Source organism: Gorilla gorilla, chromosome 4 (genome assembly GCF_029281585.2).
Source record: "Gorilla gorilla gorilla isolate KB3781 chromosome 4, NHGRI_mGorGor1-v2.1_pri, whole genome shotgun sequence".
Lineage (NCBI taxonomy): Eukaryota > Metazoa > Chordata > Mammalia > Primates > Hominidae > Gorilla > Gorilla gorilla.
In genome coordinates, this window is record NC_073228.2 from 140,072,690 (window position 1) to 140,090,431 (window position 17,742).

General features: G+C 35.9%; 1 protein-coding gene across 5 annotated transcripts in view; it reads left to right on the forward strand.

Annotated features, from left to right (window-relative positions):
• Positions 1-13,758, forward strand: part of SMAD5 (SMAD family member 5) — a 50,107-nt gene extending 36,349 nt beyond the window's left edge. For all 5 annotated transcript variants that reach the window (XM_004042549.5, XM_004042548.5, XM_055389537.2 and 2 more), the window contains 3 exons: positions 3,506-3,727; positions 5,448-5,704; positions 8,376-13,758. In XM_004042549.5, the coding sequence (XP_004042597.1) occupies positions 3,506-3,727; positions 5,448-5,704; positions 8,376-8,519 (623 nt within the window). In that variant the 3' untranslated portion in view covers positions 8,520-13,758. The remainder of the gene's footprint in view (positions 1-3,505; positions 3,728-5,447; positions 5,705-8,375) is intronic.
• The last annotated feature ends 3,984 nt before the right edge of the window (positions 13,759-17,742 follow it).

The window sequence follows — 17,742 nt, forward strand, 5'->3', positions numbered from 1 at the left end:
AGAGGGACAGAACTAATAGGATATATGTAATATATATGAAAGGGAGTTTATTAAGGAGAATTGACTCATGTGATCACAAGGTAAAGTCCCACGATAGGCCATCTGCAAGTTGAGGAACAAGGAAGCCAGGGGTGGATCAGTCCAAGCCCAAAACCTCAAAAGTAGGGAAGCTGACAGTGCAGCCTTCAGTCTGTGGCCAAAGGCTCAGGAGCCCCTGGCAAACCACTGGTGTAAGTCCAAGAGTCCAGAAGCTGAAGAATTTGAGTCTGATGTTTGAGGACAGGAAGCATCCAGCACAGGAGAAAGATGAAGGCCGGAAGACTCAGCAAGTCTGTTCTTCCATCTTCTGCCTGCCTGCTTTATTCTAGCCACGCTGGCAGCTGATTAGATGGTGCCTACCCAGATTGAGGGTGGGCCTGCCTCTCCCAGTCCACTGACTCAAATGTTAATCTCGTTTGGCAACACACCCACAGACACACCCAAGAAACAATACTTTGCATCCTTCAATCCAATCAGTTTGACACTCAATACTAACCATCACAGCACCAAATACGATTTCATTGTCTTGGTTGTACCACAGTTTATCTGTTCACCTGCTGAAGAACCTTTTGGTTGCTTCTAAGTTTGAGCAATTATGAGTGAAGCTGGTATAAACATTCATGTGCAGATTTTTTATGTGGGTATAGTTTTCATCTCATTTGAATAACAAGAAGCATGATTGCCAAATTTTATGGTAGGAGTATGTTTACGTTTGTAAGAAACGGCCAAAGTGCCTTCTAAAATGGCTGTATCATTTTGCATTCCCAACTATGAATGAGAATTCCTGATGCTCCTCATCCTTACCAACATTTGATGTTGTCATTGTTTTGGATTTTGGCCATTCTAATAGGTGTGTAGTAGTATCTCATAGTTGTTTTAATTTGCAATTCCTTAATGACATAACATGTTGAACATCTTTTCACATGCTTACTTGACCAATCTGTGAGTCTGTGGTGGGCTCCCTACTCATATCTTTTGCCGTATGTTAATCAGATTGTTTTTGAGTTCTTTGTATATTTTGAATTATAGTCTTTTATCAGATAGAACTTTTTCAGATTTTTTTTTTTCGTAATCTGTGGCTTGTCTCCTCATTCTCTAGACAATGTCTTTCTCAGAGCAAAAGTTTTAAATTTTAGTGAAGGCCAGCTTATCAATTATTTCTTCCATGAATTGTACCTAAAAAAAGGCATCATCATACCAAAAGTCATCTAGATTTTCTCCTGTATTATTTTCTAGGAGTTTTATAGTTTTGCATTTTACATTTAGGTCTGTAATCCATCTTGGGTCAATTTTGTGAAGAGTGTAAGGTCTAGTCTAGATTTACTTTTTTGATGTAGCTGTCCAGTTGTTTCCTGTATCATTTTTTGAAAAGGTTTTTTTTTCTTCCATTGTATTGTCTTTGCTCCTTTGTCAAAGACCAGTTGACTGTATTTACTTGGGTCTATTTCTAAACTCTATTCTGCTCCTTTGATCTGTTTGTCTGTTCTTTTATTTTATCATGATCTTGATTACTGTATCTTTATAGTAAGTCTTAAGTAGTGTCAGTCCTCCGACTTTGTTCTTCTCCTTTGATATTGTGTTGGCTATTTTGAGGCTTTTACCTCCCCATATAAAGTACAGAATCATTTTGTCTATATCCAAAAAATAGCTTTCAGGGATTTTGATTGGTATTATTACTCTATAGATTAAGCTGGGAAACACTGCTATCTTGACGATATTGAGTCTTATTCTTGAATGTGCAGTATTTCTCCGTTTATTTAGTTCTTTGATTTCTTTCATCAGAGTTTTGTAGTCTTCCTCATAGAGCATGTTCCTATTTTTTTATATTTGTGCCTAAGTATTTAATTTTGGGGGATGCTAATGTAAATTATAATTTTTTTATTTTAAATTTCATTTGTTTATTGTTGCTGTATAGGAGAGCAATCAACTTTTGCATATTAACCTTGTATCCTGCAACCTTGCTATAATGCTTACTAGTTCCAGGAATTTTTTGGTCAGTTCTTTCTTATTTTTACATAGACAATCATGTAATTTGCAAACAAAGACAATTTCCTCCTTTCCTATCTGTGTACCTTTTATTTATTTATGGCATTAGCAAGGACTTCCAGTATGATGTTGAAAAGTGAGAGAGGAGGCATCTTTGCTTTGTTTTTGATCTTAGCAGAAAACCTTCTAGTTTCCTACCATTAAGTATGATGTTAGCTGCAGATGTTCCGTATCAAGCTGAGGAAGTTCCCTTCTATTCCTAATTTGCTGAGTCTCTACTTAGTTTTTTAGTTTAACTTTTTTGTTTAAAATAATTTTACAGATACTGATTATAGTTAAATCCTTCAGGTCTCTGAAAAAGAATTTTTTGTCTCAGATTTAAACCTGAATTAGTTTATGTTAGAAAAACAATTAAAAATGTGTTGTTGCTGCTATGTTCTGAATTGTGTCCTCCCAAAATTCATGTTTTGAACCAAGGCCTGGGCACCCCCTTACTCCACCCAGAGGGTTGGGAGGGTAGAACATCAAACCAAAGAGGTTTATTCTCCAGCCTTAAGGCCTAATGGAATTTGCTTTGCTAGGTTTTCAGCTTCCTTGACCCATCATCACTCCCTTATTTTTTGTTTTTCCATTTTGGAATGGGAACGTCTATCCTGTGTCTGTCCCACCATAAGCACGTAACTTACCTGGTTTCATAGGTTTACAGCTGGAGAGGAATTTTGCCTCAAGTCTCGTATGTCATATGTAGATGATATTTGGATGATACTGGGTTTACAACATTAGAGTTGATGCGGAAATGAGTTAAGACTTCAGGGGCTGTTGGGATAGAATATATGTGTGTATTTTACATGTAAGAAGGATGTGAATTTTGGGTTGCTGGGGTGGAATGCTAATGGACCATATTGAATCTCCCTAAAATTCATATGTTGAAGTCCTAACTACCAGTGTGATGGTATTTGAAGATGGAAATAAGTAGGCTTGAGAGTGGGATTGTCATAATGAGATTAGTTCCCTTATAAGAAGAGGAAAAGAAACAGATCTTTCTCTAAGAGCATGCACTCCTGAGGAGGGGCCATATGAGCACACAGTGAGAAAGCAGCTGTCTGCAAGCCAGGAAGTAGGTCCTCACCAGTTACCAAATCTTCTGGCACTTTGATCTTGGACTTCCCAGCCCCCAGACCTGTGAGAAATAAATTTCTGTTGTTTAAGCCACTCAGCCTTACGGTATTTTATAGCCTGAGCAAGCTACGACTATTGCCGATCCTGGTATTTCTATAATTTTTTAAATTGTCATATTCAAGCTGATTTCTAGTGCTTGTTTTCGGATATAGATTCACAGCTAGGAAGGAGAGTGAGACTTGTGAAATATCTGAAAATTTTCTTTTTCATGTAATACTTGGGTTGGGTTAAAAGATAAACACATGGACAATCTGAGTTTCTGATATTTATTAAACTCTTTCTCTGTCTGGTTTGTTCACAGATGTTCAGCCTGTTGCCTATGAAGAGCCTAAACATTGGTGTTCAATAGTCTACTATGAATTAAACAATCGTGTTGGAGAAGCTTTTCATGCATCTTCTACTAGTGTGTTAGTAGATGGATTCACAGATCCTTCAAATAACAAAAGTAGATTCTGCTTGGGTTTGTTGTCAAACGTTAATCGTAATTCGACAATTGAAAACACTAGGCGACATATTGGAAAAGGTAATCTTGTCATTTTCCTACATTTAATCGAATTCAATTATTTGTTGTACTTGCCATGAACCATACATTGTGAAAGGTGCTAGAAACATACAAAGAAGTTTGACACATGGCCTCTGCCTTAAGTTGCCGATATTGAAGAATGTAGTAATCAAATAAAGACATGATGTTCCCTCATTTTTTTGTCCTGCTTAGTGTTTCTTCCCAGAGCTAAGGATCTGAAATCGTACTACCACTTTGTTTTTTGAGTGTTACCCTGACTGGAACATAAGCTGTACAGGAACTTGCTTTGTTCACAGCAGTATCCCCAGTAGCTAGAAGAGTGCCTCATTGTAAATACACAACACATATTTATGGAATATTGTGTATGAATGCTGGTGAAGGATTAGAATTTTATAATTAAGGTATTTGTGGAGTATTTTGGGTTGAGATGACTTGTAAGTGTTACCATGATGTGAGAGGAGTGGAATTAGAAATGGGAAATCTAGTGTGAATGATACTCCTTCACCACCACTGCTCCCATCTTTTAAATTTAGGCAATAAGGTTTTATTAATAATTCATCCTGCAAGATAGTTGCCATAACAAACCGGGCCCTTTTCATACTGCAATAAAATGTCAAAGTCTCATGCATCAAGTGATCAGGAAGGAAACCCATCCCAGGTAAAGTGTATTGCCTGTTTCTTGAGACGTTTTGTTTTTACCCCTTGCTGCATTTTGCTTCTTTAACTTGAGGGCATCTTGGTCCAAAATAGGAATAAAAGGTAAATAAATATAATTGTGATAGGATTTCTTATAGAAGTGATTCAAAAAAATCCTATGGCCAGAAATAAGTTACGAAACAAAGTTTTCATTGTCTTTTGAGTTTACTGCCAACTTGCCTTAGTTTTTTCAGTGAAGTGCCTCACTTCTAGGCATTGATTTTTTTTTTCTTCCATCACAGTAGAAGTAATTTAAGGGAAATCTATTTTGTGAATTTTGAAATTCTAGAATCAGTTTTTTCTTTTTCCCCAGCATATAGTTCTAGGACCTTTTCTTTCATGGGTTAGTTTTGGGGTGGTGGAGGGATATGTTGGGAAAATACTAGGTGACTAGCTTTAGTTATATAATGTGAATATTTAATGTTAAAACTATTTCCACATATTTATATATTTTTAAAATTTTTCTTTTTTTTGCCCTCACATCTTGCAAAGGAACATATATATTTTTAAATATAAAAAAATTTTAAGTAAGATAAATCTGCCATTTCAAAGCTCTTCTTGTGACCTGAAATTATATATGTAACTTTGGTTTTTTTTTTTAGTGTTGCTGTCCTCTTTGTTAGCACAAAGAGTGCAAGTCTGTCAAATGACTGTTTATGATAGTTGATAGCAGTGAGCATTTATTTGAAAGGACTCATCAAAAGATGATTTGGGGTTTTTTTTTTAGCCCTCTCTTTCTCTCATAGAGATGATAAATGATTGTTGGGAAAGGAAAAAGAGAACAACCTAAAAATGGATAACTTAATATGCTGCCTATTTGAGGCTTCTCTTGTAGATGCAGGCAGACATTAACCTCTTGATTATCTTTGGCAGCAGAAGGCCATCTAGTGGTAATTTCTGTCTAAAGACTGCTGGAAGTTTGCTGTGGATTAATGGGTACTTTTGTTGCACCATACAGTACAGTCTATTTGGTTTCATTGTAATGATTCCTTAAGCTGACTCTTGTGATGTTTGTCTTTTTAAGGTGTTCATCTGTACTATGTTGGTGGGGAGGTGTATGCGGAATGCCTCAGTGACAGCAGCATATTTGTACAGAGTAGGAACTGCAACTTTCATCATGGCTTTCATCCCACCACTGTCTGCAAGATTCCCAGCAGCTGCAGCCTCAAAATTTTTAACAATCAGGAGTTTGCTCAGCTTCTGGCTCAGTCTGTCAACCATGGGTTTGAGGCAGTATATGAGCTCACCAAAATGTGTACCATTCGGATGAGTTTTGTCAAGGTGAGTTGTGACCTCTAACATAATTTGAGTCACTATAAATGTGTATATTATGACTTTAGGTTATAATTTTTAAAAATTATTTGTTAAATGAAAGTTGATAATTGCTTTTGGCCTGATTTAACAGGCTTTTAAATAAAATTATTGAATTTGTAATTTTAACTACATAATAGATCTAAGATTTCATTTTGTAATCTAGACATTATAAAATGCATGATTGATATTGATTTTGATATTGAATGGGGCTGAAATTATAAGGAATTTTAGTTAAGAGACTAAATTTCTAGAAAGCATTTGTATTAGTCCATTTTCATGCTGCTAATAGACATACTGAAGACTGGGTAATTTATTGAAGAAAAAGAGGTTTAATGAACTCACAGTTCCACGTGGCTGGGGAAGCCTCACAATCATGGCGGAAGGCGAAGGAGGAGCAAAGTCATATCTTACATGGCGGCAGGCAAGAGAGAATGAGAGCCAAATGAAAGGGGAAACCCCTTATAAAACTATCAGATCTTACGAGACTTTATTCACTACTATGAGAACAGTATGGGGGAAACTGCCCCCATGATTCAGTTATCTCCCACTGGGTCCTTCCCACAACATGTGGGAATTATGGGAGCTACAATTTAAGATGAGATTTGGGTGAGGACACAGCCAAATCACATCAGCATTTAATATTAGAATTGCTATTTGAGTCTCTTAACTTCAACAGTTTTGATTATTATTACTAGATTTCATTAGGGTGACTTGGCAGAATTCTTTAGAATACTAAAATTATTTCATTTCTAGCTAAGTACTGTTATTAAAAGTAATGGCAGAAGCCACAATTACTTTTCCACCAACCTTAATATTAAGGATTTGCAAAGTTCAAAGGAACTTTTCAAGTTTTTCATCTACTCTCTTCACCTGACTGTATTGACATTCCAAAGATTTGTGCTTAAAATTTGAAAAGAATTTTAGTCATGTATTTAAGCAATCTGTACTGTATCTACATGGTTCTTAAGAATTTAGCACAAGAAGAGCACCTGTCACACGCTGTGCATGGGTTTTTTTCTTTTTGGTATTCAGCCCCAGTCCAGTGTTTTCATGATACTTTGCTGTAGATCTATTGTATACATCAGTTTACTGGTTACCCTGAAGGTATTCCTCCCTTCTTGTACAGTAATGTGACTTTTGCATATTTATTTTCATCTCCACTCCCCAATCTTCTTCACTCCCCTGACCGCCCTCCCTCCCCCACCCAGTTTTCCTGGGCCAGGACTACCATAAGCAGTAAACCAGAGAACTTGATAAATCCAGGAAAATAAAAGTGAAAAATTTATATTTTAATTTTTATCTGCAGTTTTAGGCTAAAGATTTCAGCTCAGTTCATCCCAGTAATTTCTCACCTTAAAGGATAATCACTGTGTGACTGCCACATTAAATTATACATGCATGTATTGATCAATATCTACAATGCCTTATCTGATATTCAAACAACTTGAAAATAAAAAATTTTTGGTTAAAAAAAAAACCTGGGCCGGGTGAGGTGGCTCACACCTGTAATCCCAGCACTTTGGGAGGCCAAGGCAGGTGGATCACCTGAGATCAGGAGTTCGAGACCAGCCTGGCCAACATGGTGAAACCCTGTCTCTACTAAAAAATACCAAAATTAGCCGGGCATGGTGGTGGGTGCCTGTAATCCCAGCTACTAGGGAGGCTGAGACAGGAGAATTGTTTGAACCTGGGAGGCGGAGGTTGCAGTTAGCCGAGATTGCGCCATTGCACTCCAGCCTGGGCAACAAGAGAGAAACTCTGTCTCAAAAAAAAAACAAAAAAAAAACTCTGACATGATCTTACATGAGGCTATTTATGATTTTTATTTTTATTCTTATTTTTTATATATGATTCCTTTATTAGTATTTAAATGACATCTCTTTACGTTTTTTAGTGGTTTCTCCAGGAATTACCACATGTTATCTTTAACATACCCCAATCTACCTAGAGTTAATATTGTACTATTTTTAAAATGTAAAATATGAAAACCTTGCTGTTGAAGAGTTTTAATTACCTTCTTTTATTCTTTGCGCTATTCATAAATTTTACATCTGCACGTTGTATATCTTATAATACAGTTAAAATTTTTCCTTTAAATAGTCATTAAGTCTTACAAAGAAATTAAGAGAAAATGGTATTTATAAATATTTGCAGGCAGATTCTTTGGGGCTATGTAAATACACTGTTTCTCCTTTATATTTTACCCACAATTTTTGCATTCTTCAATATATCTTGTCTACAGTAATTATTACTGTGGTGTTCTAGTGGTGATTTTCTATTTTGCATTTATCCCATTAAGGGAGAATGTATCTCAGATCAGAAATATTTGTTTTAATTATGAGATACTGTACTGTGTTACCTTTCTAAGATTAAAAAAAATTATGAACTATAACTGGCTCTAAGGGTTTCTTTTAAGGGAATTATATATTATTTTAGAATTCATAAATCTTTAAATAATATAGCTGCTGTCTTTTAATTTCATGGTGAATACTAAGACTGGTTTTGTGGTAGTTATTCTCTTTATATAAATTCTACATATCTCTACTGTTAAAAGCTATCTTTTTGTTATGGTAAAATTGGTTTAGAGTGGTTGACAGTTTAAAGAGGGATTTGTGATGATATCTGTTCATTTTCATAGGGTTGGGGAGCAGAATATCACCGGCAGGATGTAACCAGCACCCCATGTTGGATTGAGATTCATCTTCACGGGCCTCTTCAGTGGCTGGATAAAGTCCTTACTCAGATGGGCTCCCCTCTGAACCCCATATCTTCTGTTTCATAATGCAGAAGTATTATTTTCAATTATATTGTTAGTGGACTTGTTTTAATTTTAGAGAACTTTGAGTACAGATACTGTGAGCTTACATTGAAAACAGATATTACAGCTTATTTTTTTCTACATAATTGTGACCAATACATTTGTATTTTGTGATGAATCTACATTTGTTTGTATTCATGTTCATGTGATTAACTCTCAGAAGTGTTGTAAAAGATGCAGAGTAAGTATTATGCCCCAGTTCAGAAATTTGGCATTGATCTTAAACTGGAACATGCTTTTACTTTATTGCCCTAACAATTTTTTGTTAAATTTATTTGAAAATGCATCACATGATGAAAAATTATAGTAGCTTATAAGAGGGCATATACAGTGAAGAGTAAGTTTTCCCTCCTACTCTCGATCTTCCAGAAGCTGTACTTTTACCAGTTTCTTTGTCCCACCAACTTAAAAAAAAAAAAAAGTACAATTCATTGTTTTGCAAAAGTGTATGGTAGGGGCTTAAAAGAAACTATAAAGTTTTATTTGAAGGAACACTATGCACTGCTGTAACTGGTAGTGTTCAGTAAAAGAAAAATGATAGTTTTCTAGATGACATAAAATTTACATTTAATACAGATAAGTGTTCTTCAGTGTAATGTGACTTCATGATATATATCTTTTGTAAGACATTTCCTTTTTTAAAAAAATTTTTGCAAATAACTGATCTCAAGTATACGTCATTTACTCAAAATCTGTCATAAGCATTACTTTATAGCTAGTGACAGTGCATGCACAGCCTTGTTCAACTATGTTTGCTGCTTTTGGACAATGTTGCAAGAACTCTATTTTTGACATGCATTAATCTTTTATTTTGCACTTTTATGGGTGACAGTTTTTAGCATAACCTTTGATAAAATACACTCAAGTGACTTGGACTTAGATGCTTATCCTTACGTCCTTGGTACCTTTTTTGTATTAACAAACACTGCAATTTATAGGTTACATTTGTAGGAAGTTATGCTTTTTTCTGGTTTTTGTTTTACTTTCAACCTAGGTTATAAGACTGTTATTCTATAGCTCCAACTTAAGGTGCCTTTTTAATTCCCTACAGTTTTATGGGTGTTATCAGTGCTGGAGAATCATGTAGTTAATCCCATTGCTCTTACTTGTATCAGCCTCCCTACGCAAGGACCTATGCACTGGAGCCGTAGGAGGCTCTTCAGTTGGGCCCCAAGGATGAGGCTACTGATTTGATACTAAATGAATCAGCAGTGGATGTAGGGATAGCTGATTTTAAAACACTCGGCTGGGCACAGTGGCTCACACCTGTAATCCCAGCACTTTGGGAGGCTGAGACAGGCAGATCATGATGTCAGGAGTTCGAGACCAGCCTGGCAAATATGGTGAAACCCTGTCTCTACAAAAAATACAAAAATTAGCCGGGCATGGTGGTGCGTGCCTGAAGTCCCAGCTACTCGGGAGGCTGAGGCAGAAGAATCTCTTGAACCTGGGAGGCGGAGGTTGTGGTGAGCCGAGATCGCACCACTGCACTCCAGCCTGGGCGACAGAGCGAGACTCTGTCTCAAAAAACAAAACAAAACAAAACACTCACCCATCAACGAATATAGACTCTTCTCTCATTTATCGACGATGCTCTTTTTCCATTTTTTAAGTACTTATGTGGAAGCTAGTCTCCCAGAACACAATCTTTAGAGAGAAAAGACATGAACAAACTCCAAAATATCCATTTAATCAATCATGTTTTTGGCTTTGGATAAAGAACTTTGAACCAGTTTTTTTCTCAGGAGCTGTCAAATGGACACTTAGTTATGACATGAGAATGAAGAAATTATTTTGGAAAAAAAAAAATGACCTAATTTACCTATCAGTGAAAGCTTTTTTTTCTGGTGCCTTTTGAAAGTATATGGAGTCATATCATTCTTCTGTTTAAAATGTTAGTTTGGTTTGACTTTCCACTTTGTCCTTTCTGCTCTTGTGAAGAAAAAAAAAAGCATTTTCGAGGAAAGAATTATGCAATTTCTTTTGTTTTCTGTGTCATTATTTATTGCTTTTTCAATGTGCAGCCAGTGGATGGTTTTAGTTCTTTCAGATGAACTGCCATTTGTGTTTCAGCTCACAGTTCTTTGCTGGGTAAAAGAAATACTTTCTGACAGTCACCTGAGCCTTAAATGTAAGTATTACATGACATGCATTCTGTTTCTTCCAGAGTTCTGTCTGCCACACGAAAGAGAATATTTGCTTACTTGATAGAACTTTGGCATTTTCATGATTCTTTTACTTAACCAGGCTTATGGCATGATCTCTGGAACAAATTTGTAGGAAAAAAATTACTCCAATTGAATGACGGATGTATGTAATCAACTTCATTGGGCTGCAGTAAACTAGTGGAAATTAGAGAGTTGTTTTATTGGTGTTTTCTTCTGTGAGTTAATTAAAAATTGTTTTTATTTGGGGTCATTATGTCACAGTCTTGAGTTAACAAGATCTTACGTGGTTGGCCTTTTCTTTGTTTTCTCTTAGGAGTTGTGTCTCATGAATGACAGTACTAAAGCTATTAACAACAAAGAGTTTGACAGAGAACTATAAGCCTGTTGTATCTCCTAAAAGTTGTCAACTCCCCACCCTTGGACTTTAAATGAAAATTTTATTCAGTCCAGCTATTCTTACAGTCCCTAAGGATTTTCATATATCTATGTATAGGAGATAAAATTTGCTAGTAAGATTTTTAAAAACTGGCTAGCGAAAGGAAAGTACCTCTGAAAGAAACCATTTTAGCAAATTACGGTTATATGTTTTAATTTAATCTACAGAATGTTTTATAGTAAAATTCTAGCACCACTAGAATAATCACATAGCATGTACAATATATTTATGCTGGCTGAAAAGACAGAATCTGGGAATAATAAAATTGCAACCAGTTGGGTAATGCAAACAGCAGAATAGAATGAAATCTCAGTAATGAATTAAAGCAACAAAAAGATATTGATTGGCAAAAAGCAAGATATAAGAGATGCATTTGCTTAACATCTCTACATAATATTTATGGTCTGGTCAGTATTGGTCTGGCCAGTATTGCCTGGCTGATGTGAAATGGAATAGTAGGCACGTTATTGATCTGCTGAAACTAACCCTTTTTTTAAGAGGAAATTTAAGGAAGACGTCAATCAAAATGTCAAATATGTGTGTCAGAATATAAATAATTTTTCACATTGTATTGTTGCTATATAAAAAAAATAATAGAATTGGTTGGGTTTCTGAGGTGAAATCCAGAGTAAGAGTACTAGACAGTTCAACAAGCCACATCTAATGGCACAGATAGAGGATGTAGCTATTTTATACCTTTCATAACATTTGAGAGTAAGATATCCTTCAGGATGTGAAGTGATTATTAAGTACTCATACCTGAAATCTGTTGTGAAGATTAGAATTGGGGTTCATGTTAAAAACCTTCCATATTACCTGAGGGTACCTGTGGGGAACAGTTCCTTCCCCTGTGTGGTAGTATTTTGTTGGAAGAGAAAGTTTATACGAAAAATGAAATTCTTCCAACAGCAGAGAAACTCTAAAAAGTTTGATAGTACCTATCAAAGTGCTGTACTTCTGTGATAGAGAACATCTGATGTACCAATTTAGATCTATTTCTTTATACTTTTTCTAGTCAATTGCTTAATAGTACTTTGGATGATTATCACCTTTGCCACTTAAAATATATAAATATCCTTTTTACTTCATGAGGAAGGAAGAATTTTTTGATAATTACTGAGTTCAGCCTTTTGTGATGACTTATATTTTGGACTTACGTTTTAACTTTAAAGAATGTCAGATCCCTTCTTTGTCTTACTAGTTAAATCCTCACCTAATCTCTTGGGTATGAATATAAATGTGTGTCATCGTTATATTGTTCAGCTAGATGAGCAAGTATCTTAGGGTAGTAGGTAGCCTTGGTGGTTTTAGAAGTGTTTGGTGATTTTTATGGAGAGAGTTTTCCTAAGTGGTGGTTTATAGGTGGTATCAGATATTATTAGGGCAGCTTTTTGGGGAGTAATCTCAGGTCTCCCAGAGCAGCAGCATTTTTCTCATTGATATAAGTAAGATTCTTAGGAGCTTTTCTTATCGCACAAGATGCATGAATCGAATGTGAGAATTGAAGGCATTTCTTCTACATAAACAAAGAATTCTACCTGCTGGACAGAAACCTGGAAAGTTCTTTGGAATTCGCTGAATTACAGTTTAGTATGTCCTGATTACAGAGTGACAATATTTATCAAGCCTTTGTTATATTGGATTATCTTATCTCTTAAAATACAACTGTATTATAATTGAAATGACAGCCCAAAATTGGATGGTTTACCAAAACCAATGAAAGGGATTTCACACATCAATTTTTATTTCTGTTTTGAAGAGCACATGCTGTATAATAATTGCTAGTAGCAATTGCAGTAAAACAGGTGATAAGTTATTTTCTCTGAAAAGATCCAGTCCTAGAGCAGGATTCTTCAATCATTCATGGCAGAGTGAAAAAGGTTTGTATGGTTCTTGTCCAAATAACTCAGTTCTTGAAATTCTTAAAATGATCGTAAACCATTATCCTTTAAAGGTTTATTTGAAGATGCTGTTAAAGTACAGAATTTGGTGTACAGGTAGATTTTTCCATCCCTCATTAATAGTGCCTTCTTAATTAATACAGACTGGTGTTAGCTATAACAAAACTCCAGTAAGGCCAAAGAATCCCAAGTTCTTTGTGGGAAAAAAAAAAAATCTTTTAGGGTCAGATTTTCCCTTCTAATATCATTGAAGATGTTGCATTGATTTATTCGTAAAGTATTTTCACTATAGGAACTCTTGAAGATAATGGTTAGGCAAGTGATTTTTTTTTTTAAACATGGTTGGCGTAAGTTGTATTTTGAAATTCACTTATTTTAAAATCGAAGAGGATTGTAATCATGGAAATAGAATGTTTGTATCTACCTGCCCACATTTTCTTAAAAAGATATTTCATATACAGATAATGAAGACCAAGCTAGTGGCTACACTGTAGGTCTGCTGCTTATTTGTATTTGTTTTGCTTCTGTTTATGTTGTAGAAGCTGAAATTCTAGCAACATGCTTCAATTCTGTTATTTTGATACTTATAAAAATGTATTAGGTTTTACTATATTGTGCTTTTCAAAGCCATAACTCTTAAGAACTTTGTTTTTGCATATTGTTTGCTAGTTCTTTGCTTTAATAAACCTCAAAACCTGCTTAATGTGTCTTTTTTTGTTTTGGCTCTGGAGTTGGCCTGCCTGCGTTTGAGTCATGGGCCTCATAGCTTAGACAAGTTGCTTAACCACTCTATGCCTCACTTTCCTGACCTGTAAAGGAAAAGTCTACTTCATAGGAAGGATTTGAGGGAAGATTAATTGAAGTGTAATACAAATACAGTATTTAGAACAGTACTTAGAACATAAGAACTCAAATCTTAAAATTGTTACTATCTTTTACATTTCCACTAGTTCTTTGATTCAGAATAATTACTTCTTATGTTGCTTGACCTCGGTGTATCAACCTTTGATGATCCACTTTGTGAATTTACAATTTTTTATTTCCTTTTGTCTTCTTTTTTGAAAAAATTTTAAATCACAGACTGACTTTGCATCATTGTCACTGTGTTGCATACTTTTACCAACCTCTGAATTACATGTACAAGACATGCAAACTCATTCTAATTAGAAAGGAATGGTGAGCGAGGCACAGTGGCTCAGGCCTGTAATCCCAGCTTTGGGAGGCCGAGGCAGGTGGATCACCTAAGGTCAGGAGTTCAAGACAAGCCTGGCCAACATGGTGAAACCCCGTCTCTACTAAAAATCCAAAAATTAGCCGGGTGTGGTGGCGCGTGCCTGTAATCCCAGCTACTTGGGAGGCTGAAGACAGGAGAATCGCTCAAACCCAGGAGGTGGAGGTTGCACTGAGCCAAGATCATGCCATTGTACTGCAGCCTGGGCAACAAGCGATACTGCGTCTCAAAAAAAAAAAAAAAAAAAAAAAAGGAATGGTGAAAAATCATGTGCCCTTGCCAGAAATGTAGAAAAACCCAAACTACGTATTAACCCTAAAGGATAAAGATAAAAGCACTTGTTCTTTTTTTTTTTTTTTTTTTTTTTTAGATAAAAAAGACTCTCTATTCAAGCTTGTCCAGCCTGCACACATGGGCTGCATGTGGTCCAGGACAGCTTTGAATACGGCCCAACACAAATTGGTAAATTTTCTTAAAACATTATGAGATTGTTTTGTGAGTTTTTTTTCTCTTTTTTAGCTCATCAGCTGTTGTTAGTGTGTTTTATGTGTGGCCCAAGATAATTATACTTCACTGTGGCCTAGGGAAGCCAAAAGATTGGACATTCCTACCAATTTCTGAGAATCAGTTCCTTCCTATGTCTTTTTACTTAAAAGGCATTTTGTAAGGTATTTTGTAGCAACATCACTGGTTGTTTTAGAAGTGTATTTTTTAAAAAAGCACACTTGTCCTGGCGGAAGAAGGTTCAGTGAGCACTAAGAGGATGTTGGCTTCTCTTGGGTTTAAGATAATTAGTTTTCAGGTTGCTGTAGCCAAAACAGTTCAGGTGATGAGGGGTTGGGACAGTGGCTAATACTATTTTGTATTACAGCGGTTTTGATGCAGGTATCGTTTTATAAACATTTTTAAGATTGTCAGTAGACTGCAGCAATGCTTATAAGGAAGATTTATTTCGAGCTCTGTAGTATTTATGATTGAAAGAAGGAAGCATTTTTAAAACACCCTTCCCATTTAACATTTTAAATATTACTGATTTTTGTCATTGAATTTGTAAGTCTATCATAAACTTTGCAAAAACAAAACTTGTTCTTTCTATCTAAATCAGTTTTTCTGTTTAAAAAAAGGGTAATGGGGCTATAGGGAAAATTCAAAGAAGAGCTATGGGCAGCTTGCTTAACCATCTCCATGTTAAAGTATGTTGGATGGGAGGTGGGAAGAGGGATTTAGACTGGTGGTGAAGACTTATCCATATTGTATCAAATGGGTGTGTGTATAATTCCTAGTGAGAGATTTTCTGAAGGCAGTTTATTGATGTTTAGAGATGGATTTTGAAAAGATCCTTATACTTTGTCTTAATCAGTTACCCCTTCCTATCTAATAAACCTCCTTCATTATTTCATTTTAAATAATACTTTCATTTGAGATACATGCTGAGAATTTTAACAGTGAGAAAAGTAAAAACTGAAACCCCCAAACCAGTAGGAAAGGTTTATGAGTGTGCCCTTCTAACCTGTTCTGGTAGTCACTGTATATTGATCCTTGGCTTTCTTTGACAGATACTTTGCTGATTATAGATGGAGCTCTAGCTCTTTTTGAAAGGGTTCTCAGAGAAATTGGTTTGGTTCCAAAGTGTTTCTTGAGTTCTTTGTACCTAAGAAAGCCTTTCATTCTGCATAGCGTTTATCACCATCCAACATATATATTTCTTTACCCTGTTTATTGACCGTCTTACCTCATGGGAATGTAAGATCTGTGAGGACAGACCTGTGTTGCCAGTGCTAGAACAGTTCTTGATATAAGTAAGCATACCAATATTTGTTGAATGAATGAGAGTACTGAAGCAAGATGTGAATTTTTTAAGTATTAGAATTTACCTTTTAAATAATGTAATATTTACTTCTTAGTTGAATTGCTTCTAGCTCAGTGTTTTATTAGCTCTCTTTATACCTGAGAAGTGGTTTGATGTGGGGTGGGGTACTGAGGGAGCTGGCTAAAGTATAATTGAGAAGAAGGGGAAATTCAGCTAAGAAAGCACTCATATCCTTTCTCTTTGAACTTTTGGACTTTTGCTCCAAAGTTATCAAATTCTTGGAATTGTTGCTTGTAGAACCTGCAAAATTAATAGTCAAGTTAGAGCTTTAACCTGTTAACATTTAATATTTTCCCAAAGAAAGTAGGAAGGGCATAGTTTCCTTGATACGCTTGACAAGAGAAAATAACCCCAAAAAGTGTACTTTTAATTACAGAGCTTACAGAAGCTGGGGTGTTACAAATTTTGTAGTGTGATTTTAGTGCCCTGGTTTAGACCCCATAATATCCTTCCCTAACTGTTGTACATAAGGGGCAAGCCTTTCATTGCACTCAGGTGGGAGTGGGAACAAGGAATACCTTTGAGAGAGAGAACGTATGATAAAACAAATACATGAACCATATTTGTGCTTCAGAATAAAAGATTAATTTTGCTGAAGAGTGTGTGTGGGTGATGTAGGGGGAGAAGTTCAGGAAGAAGAAACAACAGGGTCTGGAGGGTTTTTTAGATTTTGTCCACTTTATAGTTTTGCCAACATTAGTTCAGAAGTGTAATTAACAGTAAACTTTCCCTAATTGCCTTTTGTTTACATAAAATTCTGTGAAATGTGGTTTTCATTAACTTAGAATTGTTTAGACCAAGTTAGTGAATTCAGTGAAGGTGAAGAATGCAGGCACAAACTAGTAATGTGTAACTAGTAAGGCTGGAGAGATGATGTTCATATGAAAAGAAGGTCCTTTCCTTTTATTGTCTGTTTAATAAACTGCTGTAAGCTTACCAATGCCCATTTGCCCTTTCATTGCAGAACACCTGTGTCCAACTGGATACCACATTTCCTAGCTTCTTTTCAGCTAGGTATGGTCATGTGACTAAGCTTGGCCAGTAGGATATTAGCAGAAGTGATAGGCACCACTTCTGCATTATATCTGGAAGAGGAATGCACCCCTTGCTCTTTTCCCCTTCTCAGTGGCTGGAATGCAGATATGAAGGCAGGATCTAGCATAGATACCTTGAAGTGGACATGGAAGCTGAGGGATGAGGATGACAGTTGTGCTACCCCTGAAAGAGTACTGTGCTACCCCTGAAAGAGTACTGTGAGAAAGAAACTTGAGTGGCGGATGGCTTTGTTATAGCAGCTTGGACTGTAACCTAATTAATACTAACTTGCCAATTCAGTGATTACTACAGGTCCAACTTTATGGCAAGCAGTAGGGCTGGAATCATTGTTCTTGCCCTCATGGAAAGTGAAGCTATAACAGAGTAGTTCCGAGTTCATTAGGTTAATCAGTGTTGGAGGGTGGAGAAGCAGGACCCACAAATGAGGGTTATTTTAAACTACAGACTCTACTTCTGTGTTTCTGAATATTTTTATTTTTTCTGGCCCTGAGCCGTATGAGCTTGTTCATTCATTTGACTAATATT